Raw genomic sequence first — 27,500 nt, 5'->3', positions numbered from 1 at the left:
TAAACGAGCATCACCGTCATACAAGCATTGTTGTTTATTTCTAGTTTTCCATAAAAAAACGTATCTGACCATGGAGAAATATTACCTTGCTTGAATAAAAGTGAGGGTTGGTGACAGGAAAGGCATCCTCACAAAAAATCTGCCTCTGTCTGACCAATGCAAGCATGGAAAAGTGAATGTTAAATGATGATGATGATGATTATTTTCTTTCAGTCCACAGGAGCTGGCTGTGGTTGTGATTGGTAATTAGCTTTAATTACTGTAGTTGTCAATGTATTGATTGAGGTGGAGGAAAGAGTTGTAGTTTTGTTGAATCCTTTTGGTATAGCTGGAATATTTATATTTTTGCCATCACTATTAAGTTATGAGGCATAAAAAACCCCAAAAACCAACACCAGTTGTCTAGGGAGAGGGAGCGGACAAACAAGTCACAAAGCCATTCCCCCACCACTACATGAACACATGACAGGTTTCCACACAGTTTCCATCTATTGGATTCACACGCACAAGGCATTAATTGACCCAGGGTCAAAGCAGAAAACTCTCGCCCAAGGTGCTGCGCAGTAGGACTGATCCTGAAGCCACATGGTTGCAAGAGAAGCTGCTTAACCTCACAGCCACGCCTGCACATATCGAAAAGCAATGCAGACTTTGATGGATAATTTAATTTGCAAAGATTTCTTTAAAAGTCTACTACTGTACATAGAAAATGACATTGTTTTGCACAAAACTCGGCCTTTCAAAACCTGTTTTAATTTCTCGTCCCAATTGTACACGAAATGAGTAATAGTCTGCATTTGCTATTCACTATATCTTTATTTCCCTTTCCTATTAAAATAGCTTAGTTGTTTGGTATTTCTCCTATTCACCAATTTGACTTTTATTAACCTTAAATAGATACTAACTGGTGACGACAGCCGAGTAAGCTTGGCTAAAATATTCCAGATTCTTTGTCTTGACTACTTTGGTTGGTCATATTTTGCTTTGAGACTGCGGCACTGGGGAGACCCAGAGCGTGGAGAATGTGAAACAGAAGGGTTTATTAATTCGGAAATATTTTAATAAGCTTTGCTAAAATATTCCAAATTCTTTGTATCGATAACTTTAGTCTCGTATTTTGACATGCTTTGAGAATGTGGAAACCCAGAGTTTGGACAATGGAACCACATTGTTTGAAATATTCTAATCATAATACCAGAGATTCTCAAGGCCTAAAACTGTAGCAAATGTACTTGTATTTGTGGTCATTGCTAGGATAGTCATAGTAATCTTATCTAAATAAGGGGGGGGGGGAGAAGCTCTAACAAGGATTCCTATTGGTAGGAAAGTTGTCACCTGACTTAGAATTATTGTATGTTAAAACTAACATTTGACTATAAAAAAATGTTTTTCCTTATATTGCTTTACTGTTGTTTCATTTATTGAACTGCAACCATGCAAGGGCACTGTATTGAAGGGATTTAGTCGTGCAAATCGACCCCAGGACTTTGTTCTGTTTTTAAGTCTTTTGCTTATTATATCAGGCTCTTTTGCTGAACTGCTAAATTACTGGGCTGTAAACAAACAAATATTAGTTGTCGAGCACTGGTGACACACACACACACGTGCATGTGCACACACATGCACACACAGAAAACAGGCTTTCACACAATTTCCATCTTCCATATTCACTCACAAGGCGTTGATCATTTTGAGGCCTTAGTAGACACTTGTCCAAGATGCTGTACTGTGGTATTGAACCTGAAACCCCTGGTTGCAAAATGAGCTTTAACTCCACTGCCAGTTATTATTATTTTTTTTCTCTTACAGTTAATATTTCTTGATTTTCATAATTACTTAAATCATATTTAATATCAATAAACATGGCTATGTGGTTAAGATGCTTGCTTTTCAACCATGGGGTTTCAGGTTCAGTCCCACGTTGCAACACCTTGAGCAAATGTCTTCTATTATAGCCCTGGATCCATCAATGCCTAGGGAGTGAATTTGGAAGACAGAAACTGTGTGGAAGCCTGTTGTTTATGTATATATGTGTGTTTGTACCCTCACCCACTGTGTGACAAACTAGTGTTGGTTTATTTGCATCCCATAACTTTGGAGTTCAGCAAATTAAAGCAATAGAATAAGTACCAGACTTAAAAGAAAGAAAAAAGAAAGTACTGAGGCTGATTTGGATAAAACCCTTCAAGGTGGTGCCCCAGTATGGCCTCAGTCTAATGATTTAAAGAAATAAAAGATAAGAGAAACCTATTTTGTTTGCACTGGATGTCTTGTGCTGGTTGGTGTCAGTGTTTGATCTGTGGCCATGTTAGAATATTTCTGAATGATAAACCTTATCAACAAAGTAACTGCAGATAGAAATTGGTGATTGGCTGCTGGCTGGAAAGGACCTATCATATCAATCTATACAACAGGGTTGATGGTGGTGGTCACCTGGTTTTGCTGACTCAGTGCAAAAAAAAGAAAATCCGTTATCATTGTTTTGGTTTAAAAGTCAACTTCCAGTTAGGAATGACTCAGTAAAAATGGAGTTTAAATGCATATTTTCAAGAAACTGTGAAAAATTACTGAATTAATAGGGAGGTGTGGCTATGTGGTTAAGAAGTTTGCTTCCCAACTGTGTGGTTTCAGGTTCAGTCCCACTGTGCAACACCTTTTAGCAAATGTTTTCTACTATGACCAAAGTTTTATCATCAGATCTGATAGAAGGGAACTGCATGCTTTTTTGTTTCATCATCGTTTAACGTCCGTTTTCCATGCTAGCATGGGTTTGACAGTTTGACTGAGGACTGGTGAAACCAGATGGCTACACCAGGCTCCAATCTGATCTGGCAGTGTTTCTACAGCTGGATGTCCTTCCTAACGCCAACCCCTCCTAGAATGTAGTGGGTGCTTTTTACGTGCCACTGGCATGGGAACCAGTCAGGTGGGCCTGGCATCGATCATGTTCGGATAGTGCTTTTTACTTGCTACCGGCATGGGAGCCAGTCAGGGGGTACTATATATATAAATATATATATATATATATATAAATTATGTTATTTTATAGATATTGTTATTTATTAGCAATACTCGTAGACAGGCTAGACTCGAAGTGCTCAAGCTGAGCTAAGTTCAAATTAATAATTTGAGTGGAGGCAATACGAGTGGAAAACTAGAGGGACATGATCTATTATCCAGCAGAATATTCAATATATATATGCACACTTACTTCGACATTAATAAAGCGGCATAAAGCTCAACTTAATAGAAGTATTAATAAGATACAAGCATATAGACATATACATATTTTTATAGGCCCGCAAATATCTAAAAATATTTAAAAACATTTATAAATACATAGGCATTTTAAAAATATATAAGTAAAATAAGTACAAATTATACACATAAGATATAAAAACGTTGATATTATATAAAACATAGTGAGTTATAAGTTCACACGATATACTATAGAGGAATAAAAATTTAGCGGTCAGAATACAAGCACTTAGAATATTTAAAAACACTTAGATATTTAAATATATATATATATATATATATATATATATATATAAACAATTGCAGTTTGAAAGGTGTTTATAAGCCATTTAAAAACACACAAAATGCATTAGATTCACTTCATTTAATTTGTGTCAAAATATTTTCATCGCTTTGAGACCGCGACCTGTTCGCTGACAAAATTACGTGCTGCACTGTATTTCGTCAGTGAACAGGTTGTGGTTTCAAAGCGCCGAAAATATTTTGACAAAAATTAAATTTAAAAGCTGAATGCTTTTAATGTGTTCTTAAATGGCTTATAAACACCTTCCAGGCAATTGTTTTTGTTTCAGCACGCGATCTCAGATCAAGTCACTTGCTATGCAAGTACATCTCTGTAATACACACACACACACACACACACACACACACACACACACACACACACACACACACACACACACACACACATATAATTACATCATTTAACATTTGTTTTCCATGCTGGCATGGGTTGGATGGTTTGTCAGGAGGTTTCTATAGTTGGATGCCTTTTCTAGTGTTAATTACTTTACAGAGTGTACCGGGTGCTTTTTGCATGGCACCAGCACAATATAAGTATCTGTGTGTGTGTGTGTGTGTGTGTGTATGTATATATAAATAATTATTTAACCTCCATGTTTCATGCTGGGCAGTTTGATAGGATCTGACAGGTCGAAGTACTGCATTGTGTTCCATTGCCTACTCTTACATGCTTTCTACAGCTGGATGCCCTTCCTAATACCAACCACTTTGTCCTGGGTGCATTATTTTCCATGCCACCAGCATGTGGGTGTTTATGTTTGTGATTCCTTGTCTCTACAACATGCGATATTTATGAATGAGCATCATACCAACAGTCATTCTTTCCAATCTTCCATGAAAATATATCCAGCTCTGGGTAAATATTACCTTGTTTAGAAGCAGATAAGGGTTGGTAACAGGAAGAGCGTCTGGTTGTAGAAAATCTGCTTCAACAATTTGTTCCATGCAAGCATGAAAAGTGGACATTGAAATGATGATATATGTATTAAAATCAATCAATTGATCTCAGTTTATATACATACTACCTATATACTTGAGTACATTCAATCTTGCAATGCTATTGATAATTATATAGATTTACACTGGTGAATTGTTCATATATATGTGAGATATTGATATCCAGAAGACCCGAGACGGCAGGTAAGGCTATGTAAATGCTATGGGAGGACGGTAGTTAGACTCTTGGTTCGATACTAATACAAGTGAGGAGTCTAATGTAGGTTTTGTGTGAGCGTGTATACGTTAAATAAAACAAGACAACAAAACCAAGGTCGTGTGGAATTTATAGGAAATTTATCAAGAGAAAGTTAATCTTACGGCTGTTTCTGGGGTATTAGGGATATCCCTTCACCAGAGACGATATAAGAGAGTTAATTATTTCCCTCTAGTTAACTCTCTCATATCGTCTCTGATGAAGAGATATCCCTAATATCCCAGAAACGGCTGTAAGACTAACTCTCTCTTTATAAATGTCCTGAAAATTCCACACAGCCTAGGCTTTGTTGTCTCATTTTATTAAACACACACACACACACACACACACACACACACGGGGTGGTGGGTAGGTATTGCTGCAATGTCCACTAACATCCTAGACCTACTCAAAGAAGACTGTTTCAGTGATAGGCAAATGATGTCATCTCCAACAAGTTTCAACCATTAAGTCACTGATATGTACTCTTCTCTCTTGGTCATTTTTTTAATTTCTACTGAATGGTTTTTTTTTGCTAATCTGGATGTTTGAGCTGTTTGCCCTCTTTTCTCAGGCTCCTTTCCACCCCTGCATGATGTAGCTGTCCGGGTGTACTCTCTTCCCAAGACCCCCCCACACACATGAATCTGTGTGCTCCCTTTTATCAGATCCTGTCTCCCTTGAACTATTTCCCCTAGTTTTAGAACTGCAGCTATTTAAAGTTCCCTTACAAACCTTATTTTGCTGCTACATGTTGACCTAAAGGTGTTTAATCTGAGGCTTCTCTTATTTAACTCACCAGCTTGAGATGATGTGCAAGTGTCATGGGGGCCCTACTTTTCCTTCCTTCACTAACAATCAATAACTGTTTGCTTACAATAGTTCTTGTTACTAAATTTCTCATGCAACATTTGTTCTTCCAGCATTTAAAGATCGTTTTACATGTTGGAGACTTTTAGATCCATTACGAAAATTTGATTCTTGTCGAGAATTAAACATGTATTTTCAGGGCACTGTCTTCCTTGGTCTTCAATTTAAAAGTCAAACTTCTAATCACTCTAAGATTTATCGAGAAATAATTATCTTCCCTTCCAATAACTGGCCACCAAGGCACCACATAACATGAATGAAATTATGTTAAAAGAATGGCACTGGCTTGGCTGTGTGGTAAGAAGTTTGCTTCCTAACCACATGCCTCTGGGTTCATTCTCACTACATGGCAGCTTGGGTAAGTGCCTTCTATAGCCCCAGGCCAACCAAAGCCTTATGAGCAGATTTGGTAGACAGAAGACTGATTGTGTGTGTGTGTGTGTGTGTGTGTGTGTGTGTGTGTGTGTGTCCCACCACCACTTGATAACTGGTGGTGTTATTTACATTCCTGTAACTTAAGAAAAAAGACCGGTAGACTAAGTATCAGCCCTAATAGAATAAGTATTGGGAGTTGATTCATTGAATTAAAATTCTTCAAGGTGGTGCCCCAGCATTGCCACAGTTTAATGGTTGAAATAAATTGACTTGCTCAAGGACACAATGCACTGCCTGGAATCGAACTCATCACCTTAGGATCATGAGTTGAATACTTTAACCTCTAAGCCACATACCTTCACAGCAAAGATTATACTCCTGCTCACAACAGACAAGGATCCTTTCTCACTTCTTCAGTCAAAAATTGTTTGCTGATCCCTAATGTCCCCCCCCCTCTCTAATCATTGTATTTAACCTTAAGGTACACAAATGTGATGCTGGATGTGTTGGAAATAATGAAATCAACCCTATTTTATTATATCAAAATCAAAATTACTGACGTGGCCGATGACAGTACTGCCTCATTGGCACTCGTGCCAGTGGAACGTTAAGAGCACATCCAAGCATGGGGTGTAACCACCCCACTTATGAATACCCCTCATTCATTGGACAATGAACTTTGCTTGTGAAGACCCATTGAGGTAAGTGAAATCAAATCAAAATCGCTGACGTGGCTGATGATAGTACCGCCTGATTGGCACTCGTGCCAGTGGAATGTTAAAAGCACATCTGAGCGTGATCGTTGTCAGGGCTACGGATTGGGTCCTGTGTCGGTGGCACATAAAAAGCATCATTCGAGTGTGATTGTTGCCAGCGTCGTCTTACCGGCACATGAAAAACAACATTCGAGACTGGCTCCTGTGCAGGTAGCATGTAAAAAACACCATTTTGAGTGTGGTCGTTGCCAGAATCGCCTGACTGGTCCTCGTAGCAGTGGCACGTAAAAGCACCCACTATACTCTCAGAGTGGTTGGCATTAGGAAGGGCACCCAGCTATAGAAACTTTGCCAGATCAGATTGAACCTGGTGCAGCCTTTTGGTTCACCAATTCTCAGTCAAACTGTCCAACCCATGCCAGCATGGAAAGCGGACGTTAAAAGATGATGATGTAATTTAGAAGTCTGTTCCAGATCTTGCGTAGCATTGCAATAAATGATATTCCTCTGAAGTTTGTTACTCGATGATGGTGTTACTATAAATGCACACACATACATACACACTACTAAAAAAAAAATAACAGAAACAAAATACCAAAACACAGCAATGGTATCAACAAATATTGACTTTATTTCCAAAGTATTTAGTTACTGGGTAACCTGCTGCAGTTATTTATGTCTTTTTGTAAACATTGGCCAGAGGTTGTTTAACTGAAAAACTTTTTCTGATCTATTTAGTGTTTCACCAATCCTTGTCTCACAGTATTGCACATGTCAAAATGTTTACATATTTTGTTACAATTTGGAGAATTTTATTTTTCTCTTCCAGTCTTGAGACTAACTAAAAATAATGCTTCTTTCACTGGGTTCTCTCATTGGGCTACTGCCATGCTGGGGCACCATCTTGAAGGTTTTTTTTATTTAGTCAGTAATGTCAATCCTAGTCTTTTGTATAGTACTTTATTGGCTTTGGAGGAGGACAAATATTAAATGAGAAAATTACTATTTTTAAATCTCGCAACGAGAGATATTCAGCAACAGTACTTTGGAGTAAAGATTGTTTGCCAACATAACATGGCAGTCCTGGTTTAGGACGAATGTTGCTGTAATTTAGCCCCAGGAGACATCGTCTCCAGCTGGCTATACAACACAATCTGTGTCCTTACATTTTCAAACAAGGGAATTTGGCAGCGCCACTTCTAGCCGAACAATTATTTTATGCTGATGAAGGGAAATAACCCAGAAATCGCGATACACAGATATTGTTTTGAGCTGAGTGGGGGTGCTAGATTCCCTTGTTCGAAAATGTAAGGACACAGATTGTGTCATATAGCCAGCTGGAGACGATGTCTCCTGGGGCTAAATTACAGCAACATTAGTCCTAAACCAGGACTGCCATTTTATGTTGGCAAAAAATCTTCAATCAGAATATTAAAGTTGGGTGGGTGTAAAGGGAGTGGGGGGGGGGCAACTGAGATGATATAACACTGCGCTTTTGTTTGATGCACCAATTCTTTTGCATATCCAATAATTTGTGTGTGTGTTTTAGTAGAGGGGAAAAGGCAACCAGACCCTGTTACCATCAAGGAAATGACCATGTTTGGTATGCAGAAAAACAGTAGGTAGTTATTCCCTGCAAAGAAATGTTATGGGATTACAGGCAGGGTAGCAGAAGACAAGCTTCAAACACTGCAGGTGCAAAGGAGTAATAAACACCAAGAATGCATGAGAGATAGTCTCCCAAATGTATGGACAGCTCCCTAGTTGTACTTGATAGTTACCCAGGGGCTTTAATTAGCAATGGAATGGGTGTTCTGAAAATGTAGTAGCCAGAATAAGTATCAGTTGGGAAAAAGTTCAGAGAGCTGTTGACCTCTGTTGATAACAAAGGTCATCTCTATCAAAGTGGAGACTATATTCTTTTCTACTCTAGGCAAAAGGCCCGAAATTTTGGGGGAGGGGGCCAGTCGATTAGATCGACCCCAGTACAAAACTGGTACTTAATTTATCGACCCCTGAAAGGATGAAAGGCAAGAGTATATTGTGTGATGTTTATGTGTGAAGTGTGATGCGACAGGGTAGCAAAACCGTGTGGTCTTGGGTTCAGTCCCATGTATGTATGCGTGTTTGCATGAATGTGTGTGTGTGTGTACCCCTGTCTAGATATCATGTGATGGTTGTAAACAAGTCATATAAGCGATGTTTCCAGTCTTCAGTGTAAAACCCGTTAGGCCAAGGAGAGGAATATTACCTTGCTTGGAAGCAGTTGAGGGATGGCAACTGGAAGAGTATCCAGCTGTGGAAAGATCTGCCTCAACAAACTCCGCCTGACCCATGCAAGCATGAAAAAGTGGAAGTTACAATAATGATTCTTCTCATCATATGTGGCACAAGGAGCCATCAATTTATGGCTTCTTCCTTTTGTTAGCATCTTTTCCATCATTTATAAATGTTTCTGTTTTTATGCCAGCAACACTAGTCACATTTTCTATTGTAAACTTTCATTTTAAAGTCCCTCCCACTCACCACACTAAAGGAGAGGAAATAACAAAGTGGTAACAGCGAAACGCTTCTTCTGTTACATTGTAAGAAATAGAAAGAAAACTAAAATTTCTTCCACACTTCAAACGGATGATTCTTTCTGAAAGAATGTCTGCTATAAATGTTGACATTAGCAATTATATCTTGTAGTGCACTGTGTTCTTAAGCAAGACGCTTCATTTCACGTTGCTCCCGTTGACTCAGCTGTAAATGGGTTCCATTAATAGACGGGAAGTTAACCCTGCAAAGGACTGGTGTCCCATCCAAGGGGTAGTGTTGTAACCTTAATCACTTACATATGAAAACCAGGTTAAGTTCTGGCGTAGTGGTTAAGAACGTGGGCTACTAACCCCAAGATTCTGAGTTTGATTCCAAACAGTGACCTCAATGATAATGATAATAATAACATCGAAAAATACCTTCAGAATGAGAACCCAGCTTTGAAATTTCCACAAGACACCTGATGTAGGCTGGAGGGTATATCAGCTGAAATGTGTTAACAACAAACAAGATGAGGACAAATATCCGTCAAATGTAAATAATGTATAAAAGTCGTCCTTTATCATCAGTTGCTAATTTATTTTAGTAGCCTGGTTCACAAAGAATATTTATCTGCTAATGAGGTATTGAGTAGTCATTTTCACTGTTTAATATTAATAGTTCTCAGTCAAATCGTCCAACCCATGCTAGCATGGAAAGTGGATGTTAAACAATGATTGTGTGTGTGTGTATGTATGTATAATACACGTCCTTTGCTTCTCTTTATTTTTTAATTTTACTGTCTTGTTTTTATTTTAACATTTTGTCACTTTTATTGGAGGTTTTTTTTTGCCATTTTAAAAATCACTCATCTCCTAACTCAAGTATTTAAAAATGTTTTTTTTTACAAAATAACTCGCTTTGTATAGTTCTAATAATCATCACAAATGAATATTGGGGGAAAAGCAGAAATGCCAGAGTCCTAATTATCCCCCCCCCCCAACTTCATGTGTATGTCATGTTAGAAATGAAATATTTAATTATATCGTGTGAATAGCACGGTGGATTAAAGGATTTGGTTAAGTGTGTTCTGAATATAGTTTTAGTTCCTTGTTTGTGATTTCTCTCCTCTTCTCTCACTCATGTTTTTGGGAAAGGCATGAACACTGTTTATCATTTCATCATCATCATCATCATCATCATTGTCTAGCTACCATGCTGGCATAGGCTGGGCATTATTTACATTATTTACATTGGACGGATATTTGTCCTCAATTTGTTTGTTAACACAACGTTTCAGCTGATACACCCTCCAGCCTTCATCACGTGTCTTATAATAATAATAACATTGAAAAATACCTTAGGAATGAGAACCCAGGTTCAAAATTTCCCCCAAGACACCTGATGAAGGCTGGAGGGTATATCAGCTGAAATGTTGTGTTAACAACAAACAGGAGGAGGACAAATATCTGTCAAATGTAAATAATGTACATAATTCCTCATCTCTTGAATATAGAACTGTATAGGCTGGGCAGTTTGATAGGGTCCAATGAATTGGAGAACTGTCATGCACCAATGTTAATTTTGGCATGGTTTCTAGGGTTGGATAATCTTTGTAATGCCAATCAGAGTGTCCTGGATTTTCTGTTTGTATTTTTTTTAATTCCCTTTTTGTTTTTGGTGGTACCAACTCTAATGAGGTCACTAAGTAACAAACAAAAGCTTGATATAGTGGAGGTACAGTATCGAATATTTCTGCTGGAGCAGCAACTACCTCTGTCAATCAGTGCTGCTCTGAAACAGTAAATTCTGCTGAATCACACCTGCTTAACATAAAATGATTTCTCACCAAATAGTTTTCCTCAGCAGTGACTAATTTTCTAGAATTCAACAAGATTTTTCTCCTGTTTAGATTTTCTTTGCTGAAACACTTCTACTTTCTTTCTTCTTCTGATTCTGCACAATGCTAGTTTTTCATTAAAGGTTAATTTTCTCAGTACTAGTAAATTTGTTATTTTTTTCATGTTCTTAATAAGTGCATTTTTGTTTTGAAAATGTGTGCTCAGAATGCAGCTTTGTTGCACCACATTTCTTTACTAAGCAGGTCAGCCATCTGCCTTTTCAAACTTTGAAAGTAAAGTAGTTCTCCACTCCATTTATAAAACCTTGAAAGTGCCCTCCTTCAAGATAACCATCTTAGTTCTGTATACAATAGAAGATGTGTTTGTGAGCAGCTTCCATGGGAAAACAGTAAGGAAAATGACCTTGATTTTAATAGCCTACTCTTGATATAATTAGCCATTCTAACATTCTTATCTACTATTCTTTTTAATGATTTTGAAACGAGGACTTCTCTATGCAGGGAATAATGTGTAAAAACAATAGCAGGTTTCTTTTGCTCTGCCAGTGCAGAATATCCTCTCATAGAGAGGGCATTGTCTATGATAAATCACAAGAAAAATATTTCTGCCTTTTTGTTGTTTCTCAAAGTAGTTTACAAAATAAAAATTAGTCCATGTTGTGTCTCCTGATACACAGACTTAAAGAATGTTTGAAGTCAAGCTTTCCATTTCCATCTCTTAGCTTATCCAACTGGATAGTAAAAAAAAAAAGAAAAAAGAAAAAATGTTTTTTTGAATTCTTGGTATCACTTGTGACTCAGCGTCTAGGGACATATCTTTTACGGGTTGACTAATAACATTTTTATTTGACATAGGGATAGCAAATAAGTTTTTTTTTCTTGAATTCTTTGTCAGACCGATTACTTACTACTTTACATCACGCTTGTAAAATTACTGATTTGGTTAATGTGTGATTTTTGCTACAGTTTCTATAAGAGCACAAGCTTGTTTCTTGAGCTTTGTTTAAGTGTTATGGTCTTGCTCAATTGCTTAGTTTGGTCTTGCAAGTTACTTGACAATCCTGCTGGTGCCATGTGAAAAGCAACCAGTACACTTTGTAAAGTGGTTGGTGTTAGGAAGCGTATCCAGCCATAGAAACCATTCCAAAACAGACAATTGGGGCCTGGTGCAGTTCTCTGGTTTGCCAGTTCCTGTCAAATGATCCAACCTATTCCAGCATGGAAAACAGGTGTTAAATGATGATGCTGGTGTATTTAATCAGTTCTGAGCCTTCTAAAATATTCAACACATTTCTTTAAAGCCCTCTTGACTGTGGGATGATGGTTTGATTAAGAAAGTATGCAAAGAAATTAAGTTCTTCTAAAAGTCCTTTTGTCCCAGAAATGGATATGCATGTCACCGTAATCATTCAGTATCTCGTAACTTTGAGGTTTCACTGATGTGGCTTCTAATTTTAGAATGATATTGTAGGGTAGGTGTGAGAGACCAGATCTGGCCAGTTTCAACCTAAAACAGAATATTTGGGCTGGATATGGTCAGTTTAAATGCTAAAGGGTTACTCTTTTACTTGTTTCAGTCATTTGACTGCAGCCATGCTGGAGCACCACCTTTAGTCAAGTAAATCGACCCCAGGACTTATTCTTTGTAAGCCTAGTACTTATTCTATTGGTCTCTTTTGCTGAACCGCTAAGTTACAGGGATGTAAACACACCAGCATCGGTTGTCAAGCGATGGTGGGGTGGACAGACACACACACACACACACACACACACACACACACACACACACACACACACACACACACACACACACACATATGTGACGGGCTTCTTTCAGTTTCCGTCTACCAAATCCACTCACAAGGCTTTGGTCAGCCCGAGGCTATAGTAGAAGACACTAGCCCAAGGTGCCACGCAGTAGGACTGAACCTGGAACCATGTGGTTGGGAAGCAAGCTACTTACCACACAGCCATTCTTGCGCCTTAAACAAAAACTCCTTAAACAAAGGTAATTGCACATTTGAATGAAGGTAATCAATAAGACCTTCTCCTCTCATGTCCTCCCTTACAGAGTTAGAATAAAGTGGTGAAGACATACTGTATTGCATATCTTTAAATTGGGCCCAAGTTTATTCCTAAGTTGTACTTTGCAAAACAATAATGCAATAACCAAATACTTGAAACTATCAATATCTTCAAATTACACTGGGTAACATGAATTTTATCCTTGGGTAGCAACTGTTATTTCCTATTTGGAAATGGCTAATATTTCCTTCAAGCTTTGATTTTATTTATTAAGAAGGTGAATAAATAGGACTCTGACATTTCTGCCCCCCCCCCCCCCCCCCAATATTCATTTGTGATGATTATTAGAACTATAGATGCACATATTGTCTATCACCAAGGGACATGCTCAAGGGGTTAAGGTCAGGCAACTGACAAGCAAATCTGTGGTATTGGGCAGAATATTTGCTATAACGATATTTCTGCTTCAGCAACTCGGTGCCGAATCTGTGTGAAATGTAATGGAAAGTCAGTTTCGAAACATTGACGTCCAGGTCACAAAAACAAAGCTTGAAGGGAATAGTAGTCATTTCCTTTGATTTCTAGATAAAAGCAAATAGGTTATAACACTTAGTGACCGATGACAAACCATTAAAATGATATACGTATTTTCCTTTTTTCTACTTAAAAAAAGAAAAATTGCTTTTATATAATTTAGTTTTAGCCATTGCAACTGGTACCATGCTGAAACCTGATCACTATCTTCAGTCAAGTGAAAAAAGCAGTTATTTCAGTGAAGTTCGAGCCGTACAGGACATTGAAAATGAAATCTTTTTGTCAAGGTTAAGCAGAATGATGTTTCTAGTTAAAATGAAACGAGAAAGTATCAGGTTATCCTGGGCAAAAAGGAAAATAAATATCGATTTCATTTATTTATACAGAATTGTTGTAGTTCTGAAGAAAACACTTTGTAGTATTTTTAGTTAGTTTTTTTTTCATGTTTTGAGTTCAAAACCTACTAAGGCCTGTTTTGCTTTTCAACCTTTTGGGTCAATAAAATGAAGTATCAGATCACTTTAATCAACTAGATTTCAATTTTTCTCAATTAAGGCCTTGGGTCAGTTAAATACAGGACCAGATATTTATTGCAAGAGATGAGGTTTCAAAGACCCACAATGCTCCAATATCCTCCTAATAAGCCTGGGAGACCTTCCAGGGGTGGATGTAGGTGTCTCCAAACCCAAACTGGATCTTCTGTTAAGAGTTCCAGGTGAGCCTACCTTGTGTCGGGGAATGCAAATGAGGGCAGCAGCATCAAACTCCCTCATTCATCAAATTTCACTTAATTAGAATAGATTTTAGGTAGTGAAGATGCAGCAAGGCTAATGGCAGTGCCCCAGCATGGCTGCAGCTTTCAAGCTGAAACTAGTTAAAGGGTTCACCATCATCATCGTTTAATGCCTGCCTTCCATGCTGGCATGGGTGGGACGGTTTCACAAGAGTTGGCCAGGCAGAAGCCTGCACCAGTCTTCTGTGGCTGTTTTGGCAGGATTTTTACAGCCGGATTCTCTTCCTAACACCAACCACTCAACAGAGTGGACTTAGTGCTTTTTATGTGGCACAGGCAAAGTGAGTAGTGCTTTTTATGTGGCACAAGCGCAGACGAGGTCAGTTTTGGCAAGGTTTTAACAGCTGGATGCCTTTCCAAACACCAACCACTTTACAGTGTGAACTGGGTGCTTTTAAGTGGCTTATATGTATAAACTGAAATTACAACAGTAAACAGATTAAATTATATGTTGTATTAGGTAAAAAATGTTTTTACTTTTCACTTGAACTGAAAACTTTGTTTTGCAAAAGTTTGACACAAAAAGTTTCACTTTGGTCAGTGTTTACTGGATTGCTATTATAATATCTATGGTATTAAGGAATACCAGTCATTGTTTAGGGGAAATAAAGTTAGTGGTAGTAAGCAAAGAATCATTTTATCAGCACTGTTTTAACTCCTGACCAAAAGTCGGAACTAGAGAACTATGCAAGTAAGTTTCTATGGAAACAGCTGTGTGTTTCCAGTTTGGAAACACAGACCTGCACAACATTAGCCCTTTAGCACTCTGGTTATTCTGCCAAATGCTATGCTTATGTGTTCACAGCATTTTGAATTAATCGTGCAATATCTCATAGCTGCAAGATTTCAATGATATGGTTGTTTATTTTTAGCATGACATTATAGGGTAGAAGTGAGAGGCCTGATGTGGCCAGTCTCAACATATAACAAACAGAATGCTTGGGCTAGCTATGACTGGTTTAAATGCTAAAGGGTTAAAGTAAATCTCTTAACTGCTCAGGGCTCCTGGTTGAAGGGTCGATGGTTGTACGAGACTTGATTTGAAAAAATATGTAAAGCTATTTCTTTAAACATTCACCCTAACCATGACAATGCCAGTTCATTGCTGTTAAGATTTGGATTATAGGGCACCTCTAATTTAAAAATAAAGTATGCTACTCACCAATCATTCTTTCACACACACACACACACACACACACACACGCACGCACACGCACACGCACACACTATCTCTATCTAACAAAACAGAAGTGCTCAGTACTGTAACATATTAATTAATTTAGTTGACTGAAGCCAACACTGGCAACTACTGGCAGTTTCCTCACACGAAAGACTTGTGCAATAAAGCTTTTCTCTCATTAGCTGGCTCAAGTCTTGTTGAAATCTCTCATTATCACAAGAATAGCATTGGGCTGTCTGTTATTGGGGTAAGGAAAGTTACTCTCAGAGGGTTGAGTTTGGAAGGGAGGTAATCCAGATCAGACAGCGAAGGAGTTACAAAGAAATTTAACCTGGTTAGTATTGATTTTATCATTAAGTTAATATAAAGCATTAGGGCTGGTGAGGGTTTGAAATACTGGTATTATTGCAAGTTCTTTATTCGTAGTTTTGTAAATTAGGGACTATACGAAGCCAGTTTGGTTTGGTATGAGCCTACAGTAATAATAGAATCAGTGTATGTACATTAGCAAGCTAGGACCTGTTCAATGTATTGATATCGCTGCACTTCTAAGTTCATAGTTTATTAATCATAAGATCATCATTTAACGTCACTTTTCCACACTTGGAACTGAGGCAGATTTTCTACAGCTGGATACCCTTCCTGTCATCAACCCTCACTTGTTTCCAAAGAGGGTAAGATTTCTCCTTAGGCACACTTTTTTTCCATTTAAGAGTGGAAACAACATGCATCAAGGTGATGCTTGCTTACAACCATCACGTGATGCTAAGACAAGGATCACACGCACGTGTGCATGTGTGTGTGTAGCTACCATGCACAAGCTTTTGGTTGGTCTGGGGCTCTAGTAGTAAACCCTTATTGAAGGTGTTGTGCTGTGGGACAGAACCCCAAATCATGTGTGGTTTGGAAGCAAACTTCTTAATCAAACAGCCATGTCAGAAATATTAAACAAGTTTGCTGTTGCTTGGCCTCTACCAGAGTCCATAGTAATAACCACTGCATTTTTGGATTTATCTTTTTTATTAATTTTTTTTACCTGTTTCAGTTATTAGACTATGGCCATGCTGGGGCACTGCCTCAAAGAATCAATATTCAAATGAATTGACCCCTGTACTTTTTTCCCATTAAAAAAAAAATCCTGGTATTTATTCTCTCAATCTTTTTTGTCAAACCTCTAATTTATGGAGACATAAACACACCAACATCGGTTGTCAAGCAATGGTGGGGACAGACACACACATACATGATGGGCTTCTTTCAGTTTCCGTCTTCCAGATCTATTCACAAAACTTTGGTCGGCTTGACACTATAGTAGAAGACACTTAGGTAACATGCTCCACAGTGGGACTGAACCAGGAACCATGTGGTTGGGAAGCAAGCTTCTTACCACATACTTTCCTCCCCACTTTGTAATTGGTTAGTTAGCAAGAAAGGTAACATCAATGCCCTTTCATTGGGCCTTCATATCTAGTTGGAAGACCTCAGACCAGACACCTGCCTGAAATAGACTCCACTAAAGGCACCTTGTGTCATGTAGAGGCGCCCAGGTGACAGACTTCAATCAATCCACACCCACTTATTATACAGACTGCTTCATGACCTGCCTTAGTTTGTTTTCCTAAAATAAAAACAAACAAACCTATGTACTACTTTCAGAATATATTGTTGATTGGCTGCTCAGGTGACAGCTGTATAATAATGGATGTACTACTACTACTACTACTACTACGAATTCACATCAAGCCCGTTGCTAATTAAACTGAAGACGTTATGTAAGTCACACAATTGAGTCCCATGAAACCGACCAACCAACCCACACATGACAACCACCAACCAACTTGCTGAAGACTATGACCAGAACATACACCACCAGTGCCATTCATCACCTGTTACGACTACCACTACTACCACTACTACCACTACTACTACTACTACTACTACTACCACTACCACCACCACCACCACCACCACCACCAACACCATTACTCTCTGCTACTACTACTACCATAGGATTCACTACCATGGCCAGTTGCCTTCTGCAATACTGCTGTCAACCTACAGCCAGCCTTCCACCTTCGTCCCCAATGTGACCCCTATGCAACACCAGCAGTTAGGGAGCTGCTGCTATGAGCACAAGCAGTTTCACTTTATAGGAGCAGGTGTGGCTGTGTGGTAAGAAGTTTGATTGCCAACCACATGGTTCCGAGTCAGTCCCACTGTGTGGCACCTTGCACAAGTGTCTTCTGTTACAGCCTTGGGCTGATCAAAGCCTTGTGAGTAGATTTGGTAGATGGAAACTGAAAGAAGTCCGTCGTGCGTGTATATATCAGAAACCGGGTCACTGGCTGCCCGAAATGGCAGGATCTATGTAAACCCATTTCCTGGACTGTATTCTTCTGAGGATAGGCCTTTGTGCTCGAAATATGAAGGTTTTTTAAAACTTTTTGCTTTTTTAAAAGCTTTCATCATTTCTCATTTCATTTAACATTTTATTAAAACATACAGTCATCATCATCATCGTCATCGTTTAACGTCCGCTTTCCATGCTAGCATGGGTTGGATGATTTGACTGAGGTCTGGAGAGCCGGCTGCACCAGGCTCCAATCTGATTTGGCAGAGTTTCTACAGCTGGATGCCTTTCCTTATGCCAACCACTCCGAGAGTGTAGTGGGTGCTTTTTATGTGCCACCGGTACAAGAGCCAGTCAGGCAGGCTTGTCATCGATCACGTTTGGATGATGCTTTTTACCTGCTGCCAGCACGAGTCCAGGAGGAGGGGTACTGCTGTCGGCCATGTTTGAATGTGCTTTTTACATGCCACTAGCACGAGGTCCATCCCAGAAGATTTGTCACCTGTTTACCTAGCTAATGGCGATATGTATGGGTGTCTTTTACTTGTTTCAGTCATTAGACGGTGGACATGCTGGGGCACAACCTTGAAGAATTTTCGGTTGAATGAATTGACCCCAGTACTTAATTTTTTAAAGCCTGACATTTATTCTATCTGTCTCTTTTGCTGAACCACTAAGTTACGGGGACATGAACACACCAACACCAGTTGTCAAGTGGTGTTGAGGGACATACACATACATACTCACACAGGCTTCTTCCAGTTTCCATCTACCATAACCACTTATAAGGCTTTGGTTGATTCAAGGCTATAGTAGCCCCAAGTACCACACTTGCCCAAAGTAGCCCCAAGTGCCACACAGTAGGATTGAACCCAGAACGATGTGGTTGGAAAGCAAGCTTCTTACCACAAGCCACATCTGTGCCTCTGGTTCCATATGTTAATCGTTGTGATACCAACCCGTCTGAGACCACATCTGTTTCTATGATGCAAACTTCCTGCTTTAAAGTGATAGAAATTTAAGACTCCCAGAATTTCAGGTTCAAAGCTGCAGCTTAATAATGATAAAGCTATTTTACTAAATTCATTAGTTTCAAAATTAATTGAAACAGGAAATGTATTTCAGCAGAAATGTGAAAACGGAAGCGTTTAAGTTAGTGGGGGTGAAGTTAAATTTCTTTCTTAGTTGTCCAACATCTGCTTGGTCATTTTTGCCCTGATATGGTGGGAATGACTTGATTCAAACTCGTAAAACAAAAGGACTAACAAAAATGATGCACAGTGAACAGGAAATATTGAAGGGAAACTAAATGGCAGTTTTGCTGATTCATTCATTCAATTGTAGTCAACATTGAAATGCATTGTCGTTAACCGTTATCTCCTTATATCTTTGAGCCAATACTTCCTCTGTTTGATAACAGATGGACGAGTTCTTGTGTGATTATTGTTTCTGGATACAATGTGTGGAGGAAAGAAAAAAAAAATATGGTAGGAGTTTAGTGTCGATCAATCAGATCTGTGTTTCCTTTAAGAATTGAAGAGGTTCAGACACTGTGAAGACTGGAACTTAACATTTTGACATGTTAGGGGTGATGGAAGGAGAGTGAGGGAGTGTGCATGACAAGGGTGGGGAAGTGAGTGGTGTTGTGGTTTCAGCCTTTTCTCATTATTACTTTTCAAAGTGTAAGACCAGCAATGTTAGCTTCAACACTCCTCACAGCAATTAAACTCAACACTCTTATTGACTAATTATTGCTGTTATAGCTCAATTTCGTCTGGTTTTGCTATTTGCCAAATTTGGTTTGACATGTTGGTGTATCTACCATTATGTCATTGCTATATTGGTATAATCACTGATACGTCATTGACATGTTGCCGTATTGATGTAATGACCGTTACGTTGTTGACATGTTGGTGTATTTGCTGTTACATTGTTGACATGTTGGTGTATTTATTGTTACATCGTTGATGTGTTGGTGTGATCACTATTGTCATTGACATGTTGGTGTATATATTTTGTCATTGATGTTGTAGTGTATTTACTGTTACGCCATTGACGTGTTGGTTTATTCATGGTTATGCCATTGATTTGGTGGTGTGTTTATTGTTGTGTCATTGACAGGTTGCTGTATTTGCCATTATGTCAATGACATGTTGGTTGTATTCAGTTACACCAATGACATACTGGTCTTTTTACTGTTATGTCATCGATGATTGCTATATTTACATTGACATGGTCGTGTCTTTGCCATTATGTCATTAGCTTATTGGTGTCTATACCATTTTCATTGATGTAATAGTGTATTTACCATTATGTCATTGTCGTAGTAGTGTATTTACTGTCACCTCATTAATGTGGTGGTGTATTTATTGTCATGTTGATGTCTTTACCATTTTCATTGCCCAGACTTTCCATTTGTCACACTCTTTTATGATTCTACAGACTGTTTTCAATCTTTCACATGTGTATTTCACTTGTTTGCTTTGATTGGGAAATATTTCCTTCCTTCCTTCTAAAGGAACAAGTAATCCATACAGGTAATTTTAAAACTACTCTTGTCTCATATTCTATGATCTATAGTTCCAATATTTAAATTTTAACTTTATTTCAGTTTATTTCATTGGGTAAAAACCTATTCTTATACAATGAATTGGTGAATATATGTTCATATTTCTTTTTCTTTTTATAATGGTGTTTACATGACATGTTATTTATCTGAGAGGTCATATGTAGCAGTAAATGCATAAATTCGTTTAGATTGAGATCTTGGGGTTTTTGTTGTTGTTGTTTAGTTTCATATTTGTTTTGTGTATCAACACAATAACTTTAAAATGTAAACATTTTTATAACATTGACTTCTTGTCCATCCATCATGAAAATGTTTAAAAAAGTGTAAATTCAAATGTTGGAATTGTAGGTTCCTCCTTAAAGAGAGAGAATAAATTAAGAGCTGCTTGGTTTTAATGTCAGCAACAAGATTATGTGATCAACTCTTTTGTTAGTATATTTTGGTTGGAATACACTGCTTTTGTTTCAATTAATTTAGAAAATAATGAATTTTGTAAAATTTGGTTATTAAGTTGGCATTTTGAACATAAATTAACATGAAAATTTAAGTCATTTTAACCCTTTCATTACCAACCCAGCTGAAACTGGCTCTGGCTCTGAGTACAAATGTCTTGTTTTCATAAGTTTTAAATTAAATTCTTCCACCAAACCTTAGTCACAATTTATGTTCCTAACACTAGCTTAATGATGACTAAGTTGTTTTACTAAATTCTTTGTGATATTTAAAGAAACACAGAGCATCTCAAAATAAATACAGTAATGAAAGGGTTAATATAGGAAGTTTGTCTCATAGAACCTGGAGCAATCTCAAGAAGGTTGTTATCAAAAGGGTTCAATCTTGGCCATAATGTTAAGGGATAGAATATCAAATATCTGTTAAATACTTACAAGATTTAGAATGACTGCAGACTTACCTGCTGTAGCATTAACCCTTTCGTTACTGTATTTATTTTGAGATGTTCTGTGTTTCTTTCAATTACTTTAAATATAACAAAGAATTTAGTAAAATAACTTAGTTCTCATTCAGCTAGTGTTAGGAACATAAACTGTGACTAAGGTTTGATGGAAGATTTTCATTCAGAACTTATGAAAACAAGACATTTGTACTACAGAGCCAGAACTGGTTTCAGCCAGGTTGGTATCGAAAGGGTTAAATATACTGAAGCCACCACAAGAGGAGACAACAAATTGTTGCCTATGAGGCATTCACTTTTTACTCCTTTTCACATTTGTTTTATTTATCTACACAAACACTTCCATTATATAAACAAAATTTTGTTCTAATTTCTCATGTGATCATTAATTTTTTTTTCTTGTTTTTTTGCAGGCATTAAATGTCCTGTTTGTTCAAAATCAGTTGCTGCAGATGAATTAGAATGTCATCTTGTTATATGTCTTACAAAACCAAGGATTAGTTATAATGGTAAGTCATGTAATTTAAAATCTGTGAAGTAACTGGCAGGTATTGGTAAGACAATGTTTTGCTGAGGAGGAGAAATAAAACTGAAACATGTCCAGACTATTTGCCAAAGATCAAACTCCTTCCATATTGCAAGTTCAAATTTAATTTTCAGTGAATTTAAATTCTAGAGTTTTGTCTTTTTTGACCAGAACTACAGTAATCCCTCGACTATCGCAGGTGTTACATCCCAAAACATTGCCATGATAGGTGAAAATCTGCAAAGTAGAAACAGTACTGTACTGTATATTTTTTTTATTATTTTTATAATTTGTATATATTTATTATAAATGCAAAACAACACCACAGAGGAATCGACATAAGCTTAAATAATAAACCGTGATAGGTTCTTAAGGGAAAAGGACAGCTTTAACAAAACAGTAATTAAAGAAAACAACAAAAGTTTCTCATAAAAATAAAACATTTGAAGCTAAACGTTTTTTTTTAAACTGAAAATATTTATTATGTGACAGTCCCAATAAGGGAATCATACTACTGCTATTTAGCCCTAGGAAGCTGCACCGCTTCCTGTCGGCCTTGACACATTTCCTGTGTCCTTATGTTTATGAGGGGAAGACAAGCACCTCCACCCAGCCAAGCCTGCATCCAGGGACATGTTTCTAAGTTTTTGCTTCTCATCAGCCTGAAATAGCGTGACTTACTGGCTGAAGAGGGACTGTCACGTTAAGTTGACAGTATACAATTACTTTATCGTATCACTACTGCTTAAGTCTCTCTCAGAGATTTAGAAATGTATCATTTCTAATTTTTGTAATCAGTGAATGTGTTTCACTAGAATTATTATATGTTTACAGGCATCTTCAGCCAGCAAGTCATGCTCTTGATTTTTGTTTCCACTTCCACCTCTATATTCTCCAGCCTCCTTCAGGTGTCAATGGAAGGGTTTATAAGCTTTAAAAATTCACCCTGTCACTGCTTACAAGCATGATGGATAAGGTGCTGGTTAATCAGTGCAGTCAGCTTGAGGGTCCGAGTTCAATCCCAGGCAAGACACTAATATGAATCAGAAGACATCAGGAGAAGGCTGGAGCATTCACAGCCAAAACATGGTGAAAGCTATAGTTAAGGTGAGAATACCAGTTTGACTAATGTAAACAGAATACTTGATGAGTTTGTCATTGAGTGAAATGATGGTGATGTTGATATTACCAGTTGCTCTGTTTTTTTAAAGACACCTGAAATACAAAAAACAATCCGTTACTTGAAGATAGGTAAGGGTTGGCAACAGGAAGAGCATCCGACTGTAAAAATCCTGTCTCAGATAATCTTCTGTCCGAACCCATGCTAGCATGGAAACAGATGTTAAACAAGTGAGCAAATTTCTTTAATGTCATATAAAACATCTTTTTACACTTACGAGGAGGAATCTTCCAGTCATATGTCTCCAGTTCTCTACTTTGTATTTTAAATATCAATCTATAAATACAGTAAGCCAATCAATATTTCATATTAGAAGCTTGATGTCACGAGAATAAAACAAAATGGTTTGTTGTGATGTGATTAATATAGGAACATATTAGTAAAAGATTTTGCTCCTTAATTACAAATGCCCCCTTAACAGTCCCTCTGTGAAGCATTCTCTGACCAAGTGAGTATTGCATTAGCTTTTACTCAGCCCAAACTTGTGAGTAACATTGTGTAGTTGGAAACTGTGAGGAAGCCCAGCAGATGAACTGTACTTGTAATTCAAAGGGCCAGACTTGTTATACTGTGTCGTGCGAGGGGTTTTCCCGAAGGTCCCTTTAACCCTTTAGCATTCAGATTATTCTGTCAAATGTAAAGCATATTTATTCACATTGTTTTGAATTAACTGTGTATTATCTTGTAGCTTTGCGGTTTTAATAATGGAATTGTACACAGACATGCAGGAAGTAAATAGACACCTTTAATTTTTCAAAATCTTTTATTTGATATTAATTGTTTGAATGAAAGGTTTTCTTCTAGCTGCTCGTCCATAATACCCAAGCTTATGCAGATATGTAACACACATTCTTGGGCTAACTTCTAGCTGTTTTGCAATGTCAGAAGCCTTCGGACAGGGTTCGTTTTCCACAATTCTCTTCAAACAGTGAAGCTTCCTTTCCAAGGACCCAGGTCGACCGGGATGTGAATCTGTTGATTCTTTTCCTTGGCTTTTGAATTGCACTATAATTCTATTAACAGTAGCAAGAGGAATTTGAAGATTTACGGCAATTTTTCACTGGCTAAGACCAGCCTCAGATTGCCCAACAATACAACCGCTTTGAAAATCTGACAGTTCTGCTGGATTTTTTGTGTGTGGCATGGTTACTCTTCGCAAATGTTTAATATAATGGCACCTGGAATGAATAAGAATGATTACATTTTAAATTCTACACTGCTGAAAACATATTAAGATGCTTAGATCAGAAATTTCGAAAATTAAAGGTGTCTATTAACTTCCTGCATGTCTGTGTATACTTCAGGGTTGGTGTCAGAAGCCAGATCTGGTCAGTTTGAGCATAAAAGAATAATAATATTTGGGCTGAATATGGTCAGTTTAAATGCTGAAGAGTTAAGGATACAAGTGTGTAGGGGATACTCTTGCCATTCATACTGTAATATAGTAAATGTGTAGTTTTGTTGGTTGAACAACTGGCACTCTCTCGTCTGTCAAAGTTGGCCAGAGATCCAACATTTGTGATGTATTTCTGTATCTGGTTATGTTTGTTTATTGAAGGTTGCAAATAACATTAGACTTTCATGAAACAGAAACCCCTGCCAAATACCTACAGCACAAAAGACAAATCATTGGCTGGCAACAAATATAGGCCATGCAAAAACCTAAAACATCAGTCACTCTTGTTTGTAAAAGAATATCATCCGAGTAGGCCTGGCCAACTCAGATTACATTGTGGGCCACTTTAATCACAGAAAGTTTTTTGAGGTCCGCTTGTATACTGAGAGAATTGAAAGCATTTTGCTTTCTCAAGCTATTATTACAATAGTGAATGAATGATTGTTAGTAACTTAGCAATTCAGCAAAAGAGACTCATAGAATAGGTACTAGACTTACAAAGAATGTTCTGGGGTCGATTTCTTCGACTAAAGGCAGTGCTCCAGCATGGCCACAGTCAAATAACTGAAACAAATAAAAGAATATATATATATATATATATATATATATATATATATATATATATATAAGATGAATATATATGCATATCTGAAGGTGTGTGCCAGTGTTTGTCCCACCACCATTCCTTGAGAACTGGAAGTTAGCATTTCAGCACCATTGACCAACAGCATAAGTAGCAGAATTAAAATAAGTGCTGGAGTGGTTGGCATTAGGAAAGGCATCCAGCCATAGAAACCATGCCCAATCGGACTGGAACCTGGTGCAGCTCTCCGGCTTTTCAGTTCCAGTCATACTCTCTAACCCATGCCAGCATGGAGAGCGGATGTTTGATGATGATGATAAAAATCTTCAAGGCAGTGCCCTAGCATGGCTGTAGTCCAGTGACTGAAACAAGTAAAAGATAAGATATTGAGACTTGCAGAATGAAAAATATATTGGTGGAACCTAAAAATAGCACCACAAAACATAACTGACGACTACATATTGCTGTTGAAGGTCACAAAATGAAACCTGCTCTGTTGTGCAAATCAACTGTTGACTTGATACCAGTTAAGAAAAATACAGAAGATACAGAAGGCTGTGTGGTAAGTAGCTTGCTTACCAACCACATGGTTCCGGGTTCAGTCCCACTGTGTGGCATCTTGGGCAAGTGTCTTCTACTATAGCCAAAGGGCCGACCAAAGCTTTGTGAGTGGATTTGGTAGACGGAAACTGAAAGAAGCCTGTTGTATATATGTATATATATGTGTGTATGTTTATGTGTCTGTGTTTGTCCCCCCAACACCGCTCGACAACCGATGGTGGTGTGTTTACGTCCCTGTAACTTAGCGGTTCAGCAAAGGTTACCGATAGAATAAGTACTAGGCTTACAAAGAATAAGTCCTGGGGTCGATTTGCTCGACTAAAGGCGGTGCTCCAGCATGGCCGCAGTCAAATGACTGAAACAAGTAAAAGAGTAAAGAGAGTAAGATATTTGAGGACCATTAGTGAGGAGTTTGTAAATCGGATGTACGAAATATACTTCTCAGCTTCGACAGGATACCAAGTTACCTCGATCAAAGTATGGCTGAACTTAGATACCTGGGGAAAGAACACTGATTCGTAATTAGCACAGCACATATGATAATTATGATATCTGGGATAATAAAAATCTGCAAGGCATTAAAATTTAAAAGACTAATTGTTGTAGATTGTGACAAACACAATGAGGCTCTTTTTCTCTATATCTTTGCCATTGAACATGTGACTGTTCAAATTGAACTCTTAGAACATTCTAGTCAAGAAGAGAGCAGCATGTGCATACCTGTGTACATATACATGCAGGCTTGCCTCTGCTCATTTCTCCATGATGTGTTGCTTTTTGGTGTTTAGAATACATGACCTGACCCAGATAAACGTCTTCGTTGGTATAATTTATGTAAACCTGGTGAGAACTTATATAAACACAGCAAAACTTTTCTTCTAGAAATATTTACTATTTATTTTAAATATGTTTTTAAATCGGATTCCAGAAAGTGCTGGTTAAAAGATAAAGTCCTTGTCGATTGTTCCTAGTGAATACTCGCAGCCTATTGATTTTAATTCTTATTGTTTCATTTTGGCTGTCATCTGTTGGTAAATGAAGTTGTAAAAATAACTGTGAGAGCTAATCAGACACTTCTCAACGAGGTAAGCTTAATGACTCGCACCTTCTCTACTGTTGAATTATAAACACAAAAGAAGTCACCAAGTCAATCCACATAAATCTATTATCAACAGTTTTAATCTGTGTTTATTAAAATGCCACTGGTTTGGCTTTTGTAAGATCAAAGATTTAACTATTAAATCACGCTTGTCGTTCTCGTGTGTGTGTGAGACTGTGGCACACGTGATTGCAAATGGCACATGTTTATACATAAGACAAGTTTGATGCCTAGTTTTTGCTTTTTTCCTTCCTGAAATAAATTTCTCATCTGCATAGGTTTAATGCCATTTATGCAAAAGTGAACTTTTTCTTTTTAATCTAAGAAGTCTTCTTTCTCAAATGAGTTTGTTTAAAGCAATCGGGGAATAAAGTGTGTGAAAGTCCTCGTTTTTTTCTTCTCTTTTTGTTGTTTCCTTTTATTTATTTATTTATTTTTTGGCCACAGCTTCTGTTGACTTTGTTTGGCTAAGTCGTTTGTATTGATCAGGATTAGAAGAATTATTGTTGTTATGTTTAGCTTATTCATTTATCCTATCTGATTTGACATTTCTCTGTGTTTCTTTAATCAATCCTGGCCAACTTTATGTATTAATTACTTGTAGTAAGGTGGCGAGCTGGCAGAACCGTGAGTACACCGGGTGAAATGCTTTGTGGTATTTCATCTGTCTTTACATTCTGAGTTCAAATTCTGCCG

The 27,500-nt window shown here is 37.7% G+C and overlaps 1 protein-coding gene across 2 annotated transcripts in view; it reads left to right on the top strand.

Annotated features, from left to right (window-relative positions):
• The window catches only part of LOC106871113 (E3 ubiquitin-protein ligase znrf2), an 84,054-nt gene that overhangs the window by 28,158 nt on the left and 28,396 nt on the right, over positions 1-27,500 (top strand). The window contains exons 2-3 of one of the 2 annotated variants that reach the window (XM_089347541.1): positions 21,873-21,968; positions 25,618-25,802. In XM_089347541.1, coding sequence (XP_089203667.1) covers positions 21,873-21,968; positions 25,618-25,787 — 266 coding nt within the window. In that variant the 3' untranslated portion in view covers positions 25,788-25,802. Of the gene's footprint in view, positions 1-21,872; positions 21,969-25,617; positions 25,803-27,500 lie in introns of those variants that run through there. The other variant, XM_014917423.3, reaches the window with a different exon arrangement.

This window comes from Octopus bimaculoides, chromosome 1 (genome assembly GCF_046866305.1).
Source record: "Octopus bimaculoides isolate indiv1 chromosome 1, ASM4686630v1, whole genome shotgun sequence".
NCBI classification, from domain to species: domain Eukaryota; kingdom Metazoa; phylum Mollusca; class Cephalopoda; order Octopoda; family Octopodidae; genus Octopus; species Octopus bimaculoides.
The sequence above is the reverse complement of the archived record's forward strand: the minus strand, read 5'-3'. Positions and strand labels throughout refer to the sequence as shown.